General features: G+C 45.5%; 1 protein-coding gene across 2 annotated transcripts in view; it reads right to left on the bottom strand.

Annotated features, from left to right (window-relative positions):
* Positions 1-17207, bottom strand: part of LOC139054798 (uncharacterized) — a 336285-nt gene that overhangs the window by 233731 nt on the left and 85347 nt on the right. For both annotated transcript variants that reach the window (XM_070532421.1, XM_070532423.1), the window contains exon 2: positions 2848-3288. In XM_070532421.1, coding sequence (XP_070388522.1) covers positions 2848-3150 — 303 coding nt within the window. In that variant the 5' untranslated portion in view covers positions 3151-3288. The remainder of the gene's footprint in view (positions 1-2847; positions 3289-17207) is intronic.

Below are 17207 nucleotides of genomic sequence, written 5' to 3'. Positions count from 1 at the left end.
ACTCGGCTGGAGAAGTCCTTGCTATAGTGGGTCAGTCTGTCAATTTGTGCAGATGACATTTGCATCTGGGCTTCAGGAGTAACTCGCCCGCAGGTTCGTACAAGACTACAAACGGCTGCAACGCTGACATCTGCTTTTTTCAGAGAAAAGGCCTCAGCATCTCAACTTATTACTCTAAGGATAAGGTCGCAACTTTCGATCGATATTGATACTCGATGAGTGAAATATACGTATAGTATACATTCCCGAATAGGCATACAACCAAATGCAAGGACCGTATTTGTAAAAAAAGAAAAACAACACTATCGGTGTCATGCCATTCCCACTAAAATAATGAAGTCGGCGTGGTCCTTCTGACATCAGCTGCCCCTGAGTCTGCCTGCGGCCGGACTAATACCATTGTCCCGAGAACTCTTCCATCAATACAGACACGCCACTTTGTCACCTCGCGCCTCTTCGATCGAGGTAGCCGAAAAGCTGCCGCAGTTCTCCAGAACCATTCAAAGTCACCATGCGTGTATCGAGCGCGCCGCTCGCGCCGTGGGCGGGAAGTGGTGGTGGTCGCCAATGCGTGACGCGTAACGTTGCGTGACACGACTGCGCACTCCATGATGAAAAGACGGCGTCAGAGACAGGGCGGTCGATGGACGCGTAGAAGACAACGAAACATTACACGACAGCCTTTGACCCCTTCACTGTAGAAGTTTCATGCACGAAAACTTGGCTGGAGACACATTCTGTGACGCTTCCCATCAGAGGGAATTCAGCTGCGCCGTCTTTTAAGGGCTGAGTTGAATCGTAGGGCTGGCGACCTTCCACTTTCCCTCATTCCGCTGTTTGAATTCAATATATTTATTGCTTCGATAGCAATTATGGACACTCCAGGCGCATTTTTGCCGTCGCCGTGGTGTTCCGTGTATAGTCCAAGGGCGATAACACCGTCGCCGCGCATCGTATGATGCACGTGCGAGTGAAAGCACGTGAGGGAAGCCGACGGTGGCGGTTCAAGCTGGAACGCGCGAAGGAAAAGCGGAGAGAAAACGCGCCAAAAGAATGTGGGGGGATGGTAGGGAGGGAAGGGAGGGCGGCGTTGTGGTTCGGCGGCAACTGCGCATTTCGCGAGTGGGTGAAAAGGAAACTGACCAACACGGCTCAATCTCGTGCCCCATATATGGAAGAAAGTGGGGAGGCATTGCGGGAGGCAGGTGGGGTGGCTGCGACTCCGCCAACGAGTACTTTGCAGAGCCGCGCGCGCCGTATCTTGAAAGGGATCTGCAGACGGCTCACACACTCGTTCGCGCGCTGTGTTCTCGCCGCTCTTGCGTTGGAGGGACCGCTCACGTGAAGGTCACTTCGCTCGCTGCTGCTGCTGCCGCGCTTGCTCACACCAGCCTCCAGCGTTTCGCAGTGAGTGCCCGTGCTCATCGAGGGTGATGCGTTCATGTTGGCTTGTGCACGCTGACACCATGCTTGTTGATTCAGTTAGTGAGAGAATGTTTCCAAGTTTATACGGCCGATAAATCTACTTTCCTTACTTCGCATAGCTGTACATTTATTATCGCAAATTAGTAGAGAGCTTTCTTGATGGAGAAATAACCCCAAGTTCCTTGAACATTACGCCGGTACAGAGTAGCAGACAAGAGAACACTAGCTCAGGTCGACCTCTCTGCCTTTCCTATAAAGAAAATCTCTCTGGTGTACGGGAAACCCCCCAGGGGGCCTCAATTGCTCGTCCCTTCCGTCATGAATCGAGTTAGTTGCTCGCACACTCATCCATTCTGAAGAAGGATATAACATGTGGACATTGATCTATAACCCTCGAGCTTCATTTCTAAGCACATTCACTTTTTATGACCGCTTCACGATACTCGGCGATAAATATCACGCCCACTAATTGAAAAAAAAACACTAACCTTTGCAACAAGTGGGTAGTGCAAGCACTTATTTTTTGGAATGTGTTCAATTATTAATTTCTTGAAATGTAGAAAACGTTTACGCTCAAATCGTCACAGCGACAAAGAACAACAGTCAAATTATGTCGTCAGTAAAGTTTACAACTGTATACGAAGAAACAATATAATACATCTTCTTGCTATTAAAAAACAAATCCTATTCTGATCAGGCCCTATTCAGAAGTGCGCAGTTCATTGGTAGTTAACAACTAAGTTAATGGATAAAGAAGTCAGCCATCAGTCACTTATTCTAGGTGGAGCATAAGCGGAGCAATATGCTCACAAATATACGCTACTATAGAAGAGCGACACGAGAAGAAATGGAGCGCCGGTAGATTCATCGCGCCACACAGAAAACACTTCAGTAGTCCTCGCTCCGTCATATTCATTCTGCCTCAGCCGGCACTTCCCAGTTATTACTCAGAGCGTTAACACACGCTCAATAATTTGACATTCCCAAAAAACTTCAAAATGCAAAGCATCTCGGTCTTCAGGGTCCAATGCACTCATAAGAACTTTGTAGCTCTTCGGGGTCAAAAACCGTGCCTACAGTTCCACGTTTCTAGCGATCGTAACTCTGCCATCGTGTGTTGAAGTTGATCTTTCAGTCACTCTAAAGAAGTCTATCATACGCTTAATAGTCAACCAGGGAAAACACGGCGAAGGCGGGAGATGGAGATCGCACATGTTCGACGGTGGTATTAACTCGTTAAGCACAGCCCTCCGAAACGCTATTGCCGACCTAGGGAATTGCTCGACACGACACGTGCTCTTCATCTCCAAGCTATCACCGGCGTCACCATGAGGCCACGGATAACTCGGCTGGAAAAGCAGCCGCGGCTCTTAGCAGCGCCTCGGCGCTCAAACGGCTCTATGTCTCGCCATAGTGACTCACCGAGAACAGGTGCTCGTCGCTGGTCCCGGTCGGTTCAGAGTCATCCTGCACCAGCAGTACCGGACTTCCCTCGGGAGCGTGGCAGCTGCCGAGGCGCTGAAGCCTGGTCACCGCCGAAGCGCACAACTGAACCGGCTTCCACCAGGACGGCGCATCGTCGACACCAGGGCGTGGTTCGTGGGTGATTGAAAAACTGCTCACCCCAAATCGGCACTCATCGCTGCTCGAACGCTCGTCCTCGCTTGAAGGCGGTTCTCTAGCGCCCCGCTGCGCGCCGTCGATCAGGGTGTAGCTCGAAGACATAGCCTCTGGACGCTGGCTCTTCAGTCACGACCGGCAAGCCGCAGTATCAAATTGTGCGGAAGTTGCCGACGGAGGCCAAACGTGGTGCTGCCCGTGGGGAAGGATGAGCGTCCGACATCTCCCCCGCCGAGGTCAACCCTTCAAAGGATGGAAAACAGTGTTTCGCTCAAAGGTTCCTGCGCGATACTGGTATTGTGGGGATGTCGGGATCGTAAACGTCGTAACACTAATTTACGGTACGCAAGTCACTTGAAGTGTCATTTGTGATGCCAATACTGCGGAACACCCTTAGCACCGAAAGAGACACGCTGTCATTGCTTGCGCTAGCGCAGCGTCACGAAGTCAACTCAAACAAGGGGTGTTGCTCTCGGGCGATAACTTTCGGGGGTACTTTCGTGAGATTTTGCGTGACTAGCGCTGGCGTGCCAGTAGCTATTGGTCCTAGCGTTCCTGACTCAATGCCAGGCACTTTGTCATAGAAAACTGCCAAGAATGCCGTCGCCCGAAGACTCTGACTGCCCGAAGATCTGCACCAGCTGACATTCTAGCGATCAATCGTATCTCCTCAAAAGAAAGAACCAGAAAAGAAAAGTTGACAGAGAGTCATAAGGTCTGAAGAATTATCTGTATCAGGACTAAGATTACAATCACTACTTTAGCTGCTATAACCACCAGAGCTCACAATCCTGCACAATCGCGAAGTGAGAACAGTTGCCAGGCCAGCATGATTATAATTATCAATACGAGACCCTTTACACTCATACGCTCTTTATGTACAAAATGGTAGGTCAGGGGAGTGGTCCTAGAATGTTGTTCCTAAATTTGCTGCTTCTCAGGTACCCCTCTGTGAAATTTGTGCTTTGTTGACCGTTTTCATTTGCGGAAAACTCTCATCAGACGCTAACCAAACTGTTGTTTAACCTTCATCGAGAAATTTTACATTGAATTGACTGTGTCAATATCAATTATGCTGTGAGCTTCGGTTGTTTTAAATAATAGCAACTGCCGAAAAACAACCTTCATTTATTATGTGCTCAAAAACAGTCAAAGTGGGACACTGCGACCAGCGTTCAAGGTGTTTGATGGGAACACAGAAAGCTACGGGACAAGCGAGTGCCAAACACACACACGCACAGCGCTAGCCAGCTGTGGTTGCTTAGTGGCTTTAGCGTTGCGCTGTTAAGCACGAGGTCGCAGGATCAAGTTCCGGTAACAGCGGCTGCATTTTCATGGGGGTGAAATGCAAGAACTCGCGTATACTGTGCATGGAGTGCACGTTAAAGAAGCCCAAGTGGTCCAAATTAAGCCAGAGTCCCCCGCTACGGCGTGCCTCATGATCATATCCTGGTGTCTGAACGCAAAACCCCACAATTTATATTTTTAACACAGAGTCCAACTTCGAACTGGTATTATTCACGTGAGGTGACCGGTTTTTTAAGCATTCGCAGACAACCATTCCAGCCACTGCGCATGCGCGCAATGCTATTATTGGTCCTACTGCACAAGATTTTTTTTTCTTGTTCCATCGACATGTCTGTTACCAAGAGCGATAACTGTCGGATTGAGCAACACTTGAACATGGAAACAAAGTAAAAAGCTAAAGATTCGCTCCTGGTCGTGTAAGCACTCACATCTGATTTGACAAAAATTGCAACAATTTACACTACTTCGTGAGCATGGCCCTTAGCGCCTCACTTCCAGCTATCTCCTCTATTTCACCAAATTAATACGGAATCTAACTCAAAAACCGCCAGCACTAAAATTTTTAAGAACAGACAGCATGCTACAGTCGCCGATATTTCTATGGAATGCAAATTGTGAGAGATTTTTGAAAAGCGAGACAAGCAGAAGAAAGGAAAGGCAGGAACGTTAACCAGACGCACATCCGGTTCGCTACCCTGCACTGGGGGAGAGGATAAACAGGAACGAAAAGAGAGAGAGGGGAGAGATAGAAAGTTCACAGTTGTGCGCACACGTGAAGATATGCAGAAGTTCTATAAGTGCTCGGCAGTGACTTGTCGACTTGAGGCATTGTAGGTATGTTCTCGTCGCTTTCCGCGCCAGCGATACACACGGCCATGATTCAAAGATCTTCATTCACGAAAAGACATGTTGCCTATTGAAGGCATGCAAGCACTTAATGCATGGCGTCCAGTACTTGTAATGAGCTTCGCATTTACAGCGTCGGCAGCTTTTTCAGTGTGTCGGCTGAAAACTATAGAAATTGTGGAGCTCGAAGTCCAGAAATCACAACGGCTGCAGTCGGAGCGAGGTAATTCGTGTGCCGCTTCACTATAGAGACGGCTCACTAAACACGTCAATAAGAACCTTTCACAGCTCTTACACATTCAAGCGCTGTGTCTGTAGCCTGTCTACGGCCTTTGAAGAGAATACAGCGAGTTACTTCGAACCATCCACCGATAGTGCAGCACACTTCAACATCGTTCGCCTTGGCGGAATATCACAACTTTCCTCCTTCTGCAAAATATTATTTATGTGTTGATGTTGCTGAATTGACTGGTCGTTGTAAATGACGTATATCATGCATGGCGTCATTGGGATTGCACTGGACACAAATGCATAAACGGAGTGCAAATATCTACTGGTGCTACAAGAGAAAACCAAGTCGTTTTCTGGCGTTTATTAAAAGGCGGTCAGCATTGTAACGCTAGCAGTCTATATTGTAGATCTATAGCCCGCCGCTCTAGCAAATTGTGTGTGTCGCTACGAAAAGTGGCCATCTGTGAGCTTTCTACTGTGTGAAGCGTGAACGAAGCAGACGCGGTCGGCAATGGGCTTATGCTTGTTGTTTTTATTTTTGTTGTCGTCGTCGTCGTCGTCGTTGTCGTTGTCGTTGCTGTTGTTGTTGTTGTTGTTGTTGTTGGTGGTGGTGGTGGTGGTGGTGGTGGTGGTGGTGGTGGTGGTGGTGGTGGTGGTGGTGGTGGTGGTGGTGGTGGTGGTGGTGGTCGTCGTAGTCGTCGAATGTGCTACATGTGGGTGATCTTCCGTTATCCTTGGGTGGATTTTTACAATATGCTTACTACAAGGCTATGGTTGCTGTAAGAACCATGATCAAATGAAACAATTAGAGGTTAACAAAATCAATTACATGAGCTACAATTGCATCAGAGTAAAGAATGGCTGATACAATTAGCTAGAGAGATGCATCTGCATAAAGAACGCCATTTTCTGGCTTCCATACCATATCTACGCTATAATTAACGGCAGAATATAAATGGGTGTTTTCTTAAAGAGTGAGCCATGTGCACAATATATAGCAGGATAGCAGAGATGTCCATCATGCATAGGCAGAAAGTTTTCAGATTTCCGGGAAGAGGGGGGGGGGGGGGGGCGGATGGTGTGGCTGGGGTCCGGACAGCTGGAATATTATATATACATATATATATTTAACTGTCTCCTACTATGAGGTCTTGTAAATTCCCATGTAAGCCCGTCACTTCAGTGACCAATTTTTCGAGGTCACACGAAGTTTCTACCAGCTTTCCGAATATATATATATATACACTGAAGTGACGGGCTTACATGGGAATTTACAAGACCTCATAAGCCTGTTTCACATGATGCGATTTTCGTCGCGCCGGAAGTGCGATTTCCGTCGTTTGCGATGAAAATCGCAGTCGCAGTGCCGACCCCCCGATTTTCGGTTGCGACCAACCGGTTGGTCGCACAGTCGCACCGTCGCACCGATCGCTGCGATTTTCCGTCGAAATTGCGCGGAGAGCTGTCAACGGAGCTATTTCGCCGGTTTGTTTTGAAAAAAGGCGCCTCGCATGACAAGTGCAATGCGCGGAGACGTGGATCGTCGAATTCGGTACGTACGCGAAGGGAGAATAAAAAACTTGTACCGCAGATTGCATTCTCCGATTGCTATGCGTTCGTTGACACGCTACACTGCAAATGAAGTGCATTTTCACGTTTGCTTCGTACGCCTTTGCGAGTTGTCAGTGCTAGGATGTGTTCGATCCCCAGCAGACGACGAGGTCGCTACAATGTTTTGTTGAGTAGCATGCAAAAATCGCGCTTACGGAACAGCTTGAATTATTTCAACCTCGGCAAGGGCAAATGACAATACAGCAAAGTACCCGAAGTTTCAACGTTGCGCTGAACGCGGTACCGTTCAGTCGCATTTTCTTGTCGGTTTTCAAGCACGAATTTCCCGATGCATCTTGAAAGCTTATCTCGCCTCTTATTAAATTTGACAGAGCAAAAGCGTAGGCTATCGTAATGAATTTGCTATGATAGCATTGAATCCGTGGCTTGAATAAAATATTACATGCACGTTAAGTTGCACCTCTTCTCTGGAGAAATTTTTTTTTCTTGCACAGAAACCAATAAACATTGACTATGTTGCGACTTTGTATCCTTAATGCATCTGTATGAACACTTGCTCTGCAAGGTAATTAACTGTACAGCTAGTAGATTAAGTAAATTGCTTGCTATAGTGGCACAGTGACAACGTACCCTCCTGCACAATTATGTAGAACTCGTGCAACAATGCGAAAAGCAGGCAAACGGCCTGTTCTTGTGGGGAGAAAACAGTATAAAACGACACGCTGAAGAAAAGTAAATCAAAACTGTGCAGTGTAGTCAGCCAGTACAAGCAGTTCTTGCACGTTCACAGCTGATCAAATGTGCAGAAAATTCATGCCTTACATGTTTCTAGTAAGTTTCTAATAAGTTTGTGATCACATATATTAGTGTGTAAACCCATATAATGATATCCGCTGCGATTACTATCTTTATAAGTAATGAAATACCATGCTACTTGCAAGAACATATATCACCTGAGGATTTTAGAACGAATTTCCGCATTTCAACTATACACAATATGTGGTTTATTCAATAAAAGACCACAAACTGGGCTTTCTTGCAATGATAAACTTATTCCAAACTTTACTTGCATACAGGCAAGAAAAAATATTATAGACAGAAATATTGTTCTTCAATTTGTTCACCTGCCCCACTGTGGCTATAGCATTCTGCTGCTAACACAAGGCGAGGGATTGATTTGCCAGCCGTGGAAGTCGCATTTCGATGGGAGTCATAGGTGAGAAAGAAAGCTCTTGCACTTAGATTTAGTTCATAACCTTTTATTGAACCCTTACACTTCAATATACTATTGCATAGGGGGGGGGGGGCATGCTGATGCAAAATCTAACACCAAAAGAAAGCAAAGGGCAGAATTGTAAAACAACCATCTTTCGTGATAATTCGAGTGTGTAAATATTCATTGCATCAATATGTATTGTTCAACAGCATTGCACAAACAAGCATGATCAGGTATAGCAAGTACTCTGTCAGGAAGCTGGTTCTACAGATGTATAAATGTCAAGGCTCATACTACGTCGCACACATAGCACAAAGAAAACCTTTTTCAAGAGTTGTCCCTTCTGGCAGAGATGAGTGGGCCATAAGCAGCAGAAACTTGACTGCAGGACATTGTGTAATACCGCTTATGAAAGAATGAAGAGAGTGAAGAGGCTTTTAACAGCAGTACCTCATGCTGCTCTAATAAGAGGAACGATGAGCAAAAACATTTCTGGTAGAGCACTTAAACAGTAACTTTCTGAAAGACAGAAAATTCCAGGTGAGAGATGGAGGTACATTTGGCCCACACACACCAACAACACGGGCATACTACAAGAAACACCTACGGTGTTTACAGCCTATGGTGTATTACAGTCTATGGGAAAGCTATCTTATACAGAAATCAAGAATGATGCAACAAGCCCTCGACAACACTGCAGACTTTCTTGGCCACTCTGGTCTCTCGCTTTCTGATAAGTCAGCTCATATCGACGTCGGAAAAAAAAGAAAGACTAGAATCAAGAACTACCCCAGATTGCACATCATGATCCACATAGCTGGACAAATATGCCCGCAAGTCAACATCCACAAATCCTCAGCTAGTGTAAGCCCATGACAACAGAGCCAGCAAGTGGGTGAAACAATTATACAATGCCTGGACGCAACTTCCACACCTGGTGAAAAGAATAATCTAGAAATAATGGGGGTGGACGAGTGGATACTATAGAAAATCGCAGATGCTGTGCTTGTGTCCAAGGTATGGTACGGTATGAATTACCAGCAGCACACAAAAAAGACAACTCATCGAATACAGGCATCGGGCAGTAATAACAGGTCTTTCCAACTGTACCATGCTTGAAGACCTCTATGAGAAAGCACCTAGACAGAGTAGAGTTGCAGCCTGCAGCACAAATTCTTTGTCTCAAGAGCTCAGAACCTCGTCCCAAGATACTATGCCAGCTAGCATATGAAATGCAAAGACGACTACCCCTCCCTTCAGAAACACAACAGGCCCATACCGTGGAATACGGGGGCAAACAATTAGGCCAGGAGACTATATGCAACTGCCAAACACATAGAGGATGTTGCTAATCATGAAGATGCAAGCAAACATAAGGCACATATAGTACACTGATCTGGCAATAGCAGTGTAACAGCAGTATGACACTACATAAAACTAAACCCCATATAAGTGAGTACCATTCCAGGTCATCCTACACCTATAAAAGCTGAACTGAAAGCAATCAAAGCAGCACTTGTAGTGCAGATTACACCCTGCACAACACCCTGCATGGATTCACCAGAAACTGTCTGGGCCTGCACATCACACAAGATTGTCAGGAAAATCAGGAGATTAATTTCTGGCCATGTCAGGACATGGCCAGAAATTAAATTACAGGGTACATAGCCATGCAGATATTCCAGGACACAAGCGGGCTTATAAGCCTGACATAATAACTGAAAACTAGATGAGTTTGTGTGTATTCATTATTAACTAAAGTGCAACAGATAGACAACAGACAAGAACAAAGCGCTCTGTGTGTTCACTTCGTTCCTGTCCATCGCATTTCTGTTGCACTATAGTTAATGAATTCATAAGGCTGCACAGGAGAAGAATGATACCTCTGCCCAAGGGCCCGATCTCACATCCAAATCCATGCGTGCGCACGCGCACACACACACACAAATGTTGCAAGAGTGCATAACATGAAGCAGTATCAACAGGTTGTCACTAGATATGGATGAGGACTAACTTTCAAATGAGGTTCATTTCCAAAATGTGGTGAGTTATATAAATTACCAGAAAAAAAAAGGACGATGTGCAAAACAAGAACGAGGTGAAAGCAGGAGCCAACGTTTCGACAAATGGACTTGTCTTCTTCAAGGTCCATGTGTGGAAACGTTGGCTCCTACTTTCACCTTGTTCTCATGTTGCTCACCGTCTTTAATTTCCATCTCCTGCCTTCCCCGAGTTTTCCCCAGAAAAAGAAAGACATCTTTGAAGGATAGATAAAAATTGGTGCTTGATGCAGCCAAACATAAACAAAAATGCTACAGAAAGAAAATAGAGAAAAATTCCAAGTGCAGGAAAAAATAATTACAATTGCCAATCCTGCATGCCAGCACCTTTCAAGAAACACTGTTGTTATTCCAATAGACGGACTGACAGCTTGTTTATGCAAGCACATTCTTCCAGTTCCATGCCATTTGGAACAAAATGAATTTCCTGGAAGGTAGCCACATGCACACTTGGTGATCACATTTTTTTCCCCTGGACTTGTATATCTATATGTATTTTCTCCCTTTCCTGCTTTTATGTTTGGTTTCATCAAGCACTAGTCTTTATCAGGTTTTATTGCTGTACTAATTTGTGGTAAACTTTATAGATCACTGCATTTTCACAATAAACCTTTTAATTAGAAATTAGCGTACCGTGTTCTTACTGCTTCACACTGTACATTCTTGCTACATTGGCCAAATAAAAGATTTTATAAGGTATCATGAGGGCCATTAAAGTGACTTGTTGAAGTCTAAGGAAAAAAAAAGAAACAAATAGTCTGGCTGCACATGGCACCAGAGAACACATAGGACAAACAAGAAAACCGAGATGATCTAACAATCAAAAGTTTAATGTACACACCGAGTAAATGCTCGCTGACAAGCAATAGACTGAACATACACAAAAAGGAGAAGCAAAAATTCATGTGCGTTTCCTGACAGGAAATGCATCCATTTCTAACGGAGGCCGTGATGACAAGATTAACCCAGCATTTTTAGATCTACAGCTTCCGTAATTTCTCTAGGCAGCCGATCTGCACAGAATGCTAGCTTCTTCCTCTACAATGCACGCTCAAATGTGAAGAGTGCATTGTAGAGGAAGAAGCTAGCATTCTGTGGAGATCGGCTGCCTAGAGAAATAATGGATGCTGTAGATGCAAATACACTGGGAGAATCTTGTGTCAGCATGGCCGCTGTTACACTTTCAGAGATGGATGCATTTCATGTTGGGATCTGTATGGACACACATCAGATCTTGCTTCTGCTTTTTGTGTAAATTCGATTTATTGCTTGTCGAACAGCATTTACTCGGCATGTTCAATAAACTTTCATTTGTCAATACACCTCATGATTGTCTTGGTCTCTAGCAGAAAGGTGTTCATTCTTTTTACAGTGAAGCTGTGTATGCCTAGGCGAAACACTCATGGTCCGATCCCAAAAACCCAAGTGTAGTGGTATGAGCCATTGTTTAAGGGGGTGTGAGCCATTGCATTCGTCTTGGTTAAGACAAGATCATGATGTCATTCTTATCTCACAGCAAAGGTGTGGTGGGCCAATGGCTAGACCGATAGTGACGTCGTTTCTCTCTAGCAGCAGAGCGCGCGTGCAGCAGTCTCTCTCCGACTTCCCAATAGGTTCGAAAATGTGTCCCTGTATTTAATTAAATGAAATGTGCAGCCCCGGTGTGTCACTTCGTAACTACAGTGCATAACTGAGTCATAGACATTATGATTAACACATTGCAAAACACAAGTGCGTAACATAATTCAGAAAGACTTTTAACAGAAAGACTGGATTAACAGAATGAACTACTCATTGCACTTTCCATGATGGTGATCTTGCGAAGTGCAATGTGTGGCATTCCAAATAAACAATGTGATAAACTCAAGCCAAACATGTGCATAACCTCATTAAGAAACACAGAGATAACCAATAATATAGAAAGACTTGAATAAACCATTGCAATTAACCCAGTGATAAACACTGGGGCTGCACATTTCAGCTTCGCTGGTTTACCGTCTGTACAGGGTGCATGGGCAGTAACTTTTTCTGTTATTGTTTGTTAAGTATTGTATAATGTTGTGCCAGTAAAACACGTTGGGCTAGTTGGTGCAATGTATTGGTACTGCTTTTTTGCTGGTTTTTTTCTTAATGTTGTGCCCTTCTTCCTTTTGTAACAACTTTTTTATTTCCCCTTGCATAATACTCCAACCTTGCAGCCTGCGAGGTATATAAATAAGTACATAAGCACGTCATTCATTCATCAGCATACACCTCGCACCATTCCTTGCTCAACAAACGTCACTGCGTTGATGTCTCGCAGCATGCATCTACATTAACTGCCGTTTGCATTTCGGTATGGTTTGTGAACAGTGTAATGCATAAAGATTACATGACATTAAGGTTGTGACCTATGCGGTGCATAAGCAAACCTTGCAAAAGATGACATGTTGGATTGTTGAAAATAAGACAAATTGTATATATCGCAGTTACTTTAACAGCATTTAATTGACCACTTGACAGAAACTTCACTTCGCATAGATTCCAACACGTACACTGAATCTGCAGTTTTCTTTTTTCCTTATTAATGCAGTCGTTACTGCATGGCCACATGGTAGATTTGAAAACAAAGTGAAATAAATTAGTTTGTTGCAATATAACAATATGTGTAGATCACTGCGATTGTAACACGACAACTTAATACAAACATGCACACTATAGGATGCAGACAAACGCTCAGGACATTCTCCAGAATGTTTGCATCCTGATACTTATGAAAGTGAACGGTTTCATTCCATGGCTGTCAATGAGAGGGAGAGAGAAAACTTTATTGTGTTCGTGGAACAAAAACGCATTGATAAGCTTAGACATATAGGCATTGCTTAACACTTTCGAAATGAATAATTATAGCTTGCTATCGACATTGGAGCAGCCTTTCGACAGCAAGAAAAGGAATCAGTTTTTCCAGCTCTGAACATTGAATTGCAGGAAATGCAAGCAGGCATAAAATTCTGCCAATAAAATCTGTTTAGGAATACAAAGTTGGAATAAACATTGAAGCTCGCATTTGTACTTTCTCTGGCTGAGCAATCTAGTTTGAAATGACTCCCATAAGCATGTCATAACAATGTTGACCTAACACAGGTTAAATGCATGACTAGCTTAAGAAATCTGGATGATTGCTATAAATTACAGTGAAGAAACTATGATATCTAATAACATTAATAATATAATAATAATATTTATTTCCACAAAACAGGCTAACCGTGAGAGGCGTGCGAGGCTGAGCAGAAAGCTGAAAAATTCTATGGCAAGTGCGCCTGCCGTGGGCCTACGATCCTGCATTATGAATAGCGCGCATTGATATGGTCTTCTTGTTAGAAATTCCGAGTATACTACCAGCGCGAGACACGGGACAACAAAGTGGACGAGAAGCGTGTCTTTTAGAATGCTATGTTACAACGTACAGGTTTCTACAAAAGCGACGGTAACTGCTCGAAACATTTGATGCGTCGGCTTTTGCGCCTTTAGAAATATTCAGAGAGGGCTCCCATATATATATTCGCAGCGCAAGCACGGCGATGGACGAACCAGGCTAGCGCTAAGGTTGAATTTCACAACACAGTTTTCATTCCACGTCGTAATCACACTGATCGTTTGAGGCTTCGTTCAGGGGCACACGTGGGCGTTCGGGTTGGTGCTTCTTGTTGCGGTTGGCGTAAGAATATGGCTAGGAGCAGGCACCACATATGCGCAATGACGGGCAATATACACGCATCGTTTCTCCAGAAGCTGACGCCGAGCACGGGTAGCGCGAGGATCTTGCTGGGCTGACACAACTTCGTGGCAGCCGAATTCCGAATACTGCATATACGGTGAGGGTAGCTATATGAACTTCTGGATAGGTCATCTTGTAGGTTGTTGTAGCGCAGGCAGAACGAAACGGTCATAGAAGGTAGATAAGACAACACACAGCGCTGAACCACAGAATAAAGAATCGCTGAACCACCTGCGAACAGCTGTTTACGTGCGCGATGTCGCACTGAACTACAGAAACCGCTGTCGCGCACCCCAAGACAAATCTTAACTAACGTTCTTAAATTAGTAAACGTACATATTATTTGCTTCTAATCAAGAGAAGTCAATAATATTATAGTGTAAACGTTTTATTCACTAAAATAAAAGAATTATGCACCGTGTGTCACGAAACCTGGCAGTAAGCAACCCTGGGTGTCGCACCAGTCGCATTGTTGAAATCGCAATCATGTGAAATGAGCCCTATAAAAATCGCATTGCGACGCGTGCGACAGCACCGATTTTCGTCGTTGCAGTCGCAGCATGTGAAACAGCCTATAGTAGGAGACAGTTCAATTTCACAGCCTTAGTCCTCTCCCATCACCAAGAATCTGGCGTCGCTCGGTGATGTAATCTTCATTCGTGTAATTATCGCATACTTCGCTATCACTAATACTGCTTCGCCTTTCCGGCAAAACTGCAGCCTCTCTCTGTTTTTCTTTTTTTTCTGTGAGTCCGAATATAAGCGCTCCTGCGCATGACTGCTGTTGATTCTGATTTCGAGTGAATCCGGCTTGGTCTAAAAATTATGGGGTTTTACGTGCCAAAACCACTTTCTGATTATGAGGCACGCCGTAGTGGAGGACTCCGGAAATTTCTACCACCTGGGGTTCTTTAACGTGCCCCTCAATTTAAGTACATGGGTGTTTTCGCATTTCGGCCCCATCGAAATGCGGCCGCCGTGACCGGGATTCGATCCCGCGACCTCGTGCTCCCGGCTTGGTCTCATTTCGGTTACTGAGTGAATTATACAGTGTTCCCCAATCATCATGCACCAAGACTTAAAGAAAGAGCAGTTGCATTACTCGAAGGAAACCTAGTGCGTATTGTTCCCAGTACAGTGGAGTAGCCGCCAGTAATTTTTTTTTTCCTGAAATTTATTTCGATTGTAATGGGTTATCTAACTAGAGAAGTACTGTCCTAATTTTCATAGTGTCATTGAGACACCTGTAGCACCCGAAAATGACATGTAACTGCGGTGTTTCCAGCGACGTACTAATTGTGTGCAATTTATTTCCGACTGACAAACAAACCTCACGACATATGAAAAATACCACGTGATTGCTCTCCCACCCGCACCAGAAAGCTGTGCCCTCAAATAAGCTGTTTGAAAGCAACTGCATTGCCTGTCACAAACCCGAAGAGACAGCGCATCACCTTGATAATGGTACGGAAGGAGCACCAACAGCAGGTTTCGCGGCTTTGCAGCTGTTCCTTCCTCTTTATGTCGCACTTATTATCCGTCTCTCAAGGCCGACCGATAACATTGATAACAAAAGCCCTTTGATAACGTGGCCGAAGCGCCGCTCTGACCACGCACGAAACGCGAAAAGTAATGTAATAGGCATAGCATGTTTCAACATCCCGGCTTTGTTCCCATCACATCGACAGAGTGCGCGCGCAGCTATATTTCGTACCAGAAACTTGATTCGAGCCAAAGCCAAATTAAAGTGACGGTTTTAGTTTTCTGGAGAGTGTACCTATACGTGCTACAAAAACAGGTTCACGGCATAAAATAAAAGCAAAATAAACAGACCGGGAAGCGACCCGCATGTTGAGAAAAGGCAAAACTGATGATCCCCACCTATCCTACGCCACTTTCACCCGGACGCTCCTACCGAAATCCACACGGACGCTAGTGGAGTAGGCTTTGGCGCTATTCTTGCGCAGCGTAAATTTGGCTTCGAAGAGTACGTCGTCTCTTACGCCAGCCGCGCTCTCACCAAAGCGCAAACGAACTATTCGGTCACCGAAAAGGAATGTCGCAATGGTTTCGACAATCACCAAATTTCTACCTTACGTATATGGCCGTCCATTTGACGTCGTGACCGATCACCACGCCCTGTGCTATTTGCATGTTATTGAAAGACCCACCTGGCCACCTAGCTCGTTGAGCACTTCGTCTACAGGACTATGACGTCCGTGTTGTCTACAGGTCAGGCCGTAAGCATTCGGATGCCGACGCTCTTTCGCGCTCACCACTGTCCGATGAGCATGGTACTCCGTCTGTCTGCAGCTATACGATTCTTCGTTTCTTACATTCGCCGACATGCCAACAGAGCAACGCAGGGATCCTTGGATAGCATCCCTTCTTGAGTATTTATCTCAACCGTCACCTCGCACCACTGACCGCTCGCTTCGTCGCACTGCTCGATACTTTGCCATCCGCGAAGGGCTCCTGTGCCGTCGCAACTACCTACCTGACGGCCGTAAATGGTTGCTAGTGATTCCTCGCCACCCACGTTCCGACGTATGTGCCTCTTTTCATGCGGATCCGCAATGCGCCCATGCCGGTGTACTAAAGACCTATGCACGCCTACGGCTTCGATACTACTGGCGAGGAATGTACCGCTCCGTTCGGCAGTACGTCGACTCGTGCTCCAAGTGCCAACACCGCAAGAGCCCACCTCACAAGATCGCAGGGCCGCTCCAACCATTGCTTTGTCCCTCCCGGCTTTTCGACTGTATCGACATTGATATGTACGGCCCTCTACCGTACACCCCAGATGGCAACCGCTGGGTCGTCGTCACCGTGGACCACCTCACGTGCTACGCCGAAACTTCAGGGCTCGCGGCGGCCACAGCACGTGAAGTCGGCTTGTTCATTCTTCACAACCTTGTTCTTCGACACGGTGCGCCTCGCGAGCTACTGAGTGACCACGGTCGTTCATTTCCATCCGAAGCTGTAGAAGCCCTCCTTCGCGAATGCAACATTATCCATAGAACTACAAGTGCATATCATCCGCAAACCAATGGTATGACTGAACGCTTTAATTGTACTCTCGGCGACATGCTCGCCATGTACCTCTCCGCTGACCACACTAACTGGGATCGCATCCTCCCCTTTGTTACGTACGCTTCCAATAGCGCCACTC

This window comes from Dermacentor albipictus, chromosome 1, assembly GCF_038994185.2.
Source record: "Dermacentor albipictus isolate Rhodes 1998 colony chromosome 1, USDA_Dalb.pri_finalv2, whole genome shotgun sequence".
Taxonomy (NCBI): Eukaryota; Metazoa; Arthropoda; class Arachnida; order Ixodida; family Ixodidae; genus Dermacentor; species Dermacentor albipictus.
The sequence above is the reverse complement of the archived record's forward strand: the minus strand, read 5'-3'. Positions and strand labels throughout refer to the sequence as shown.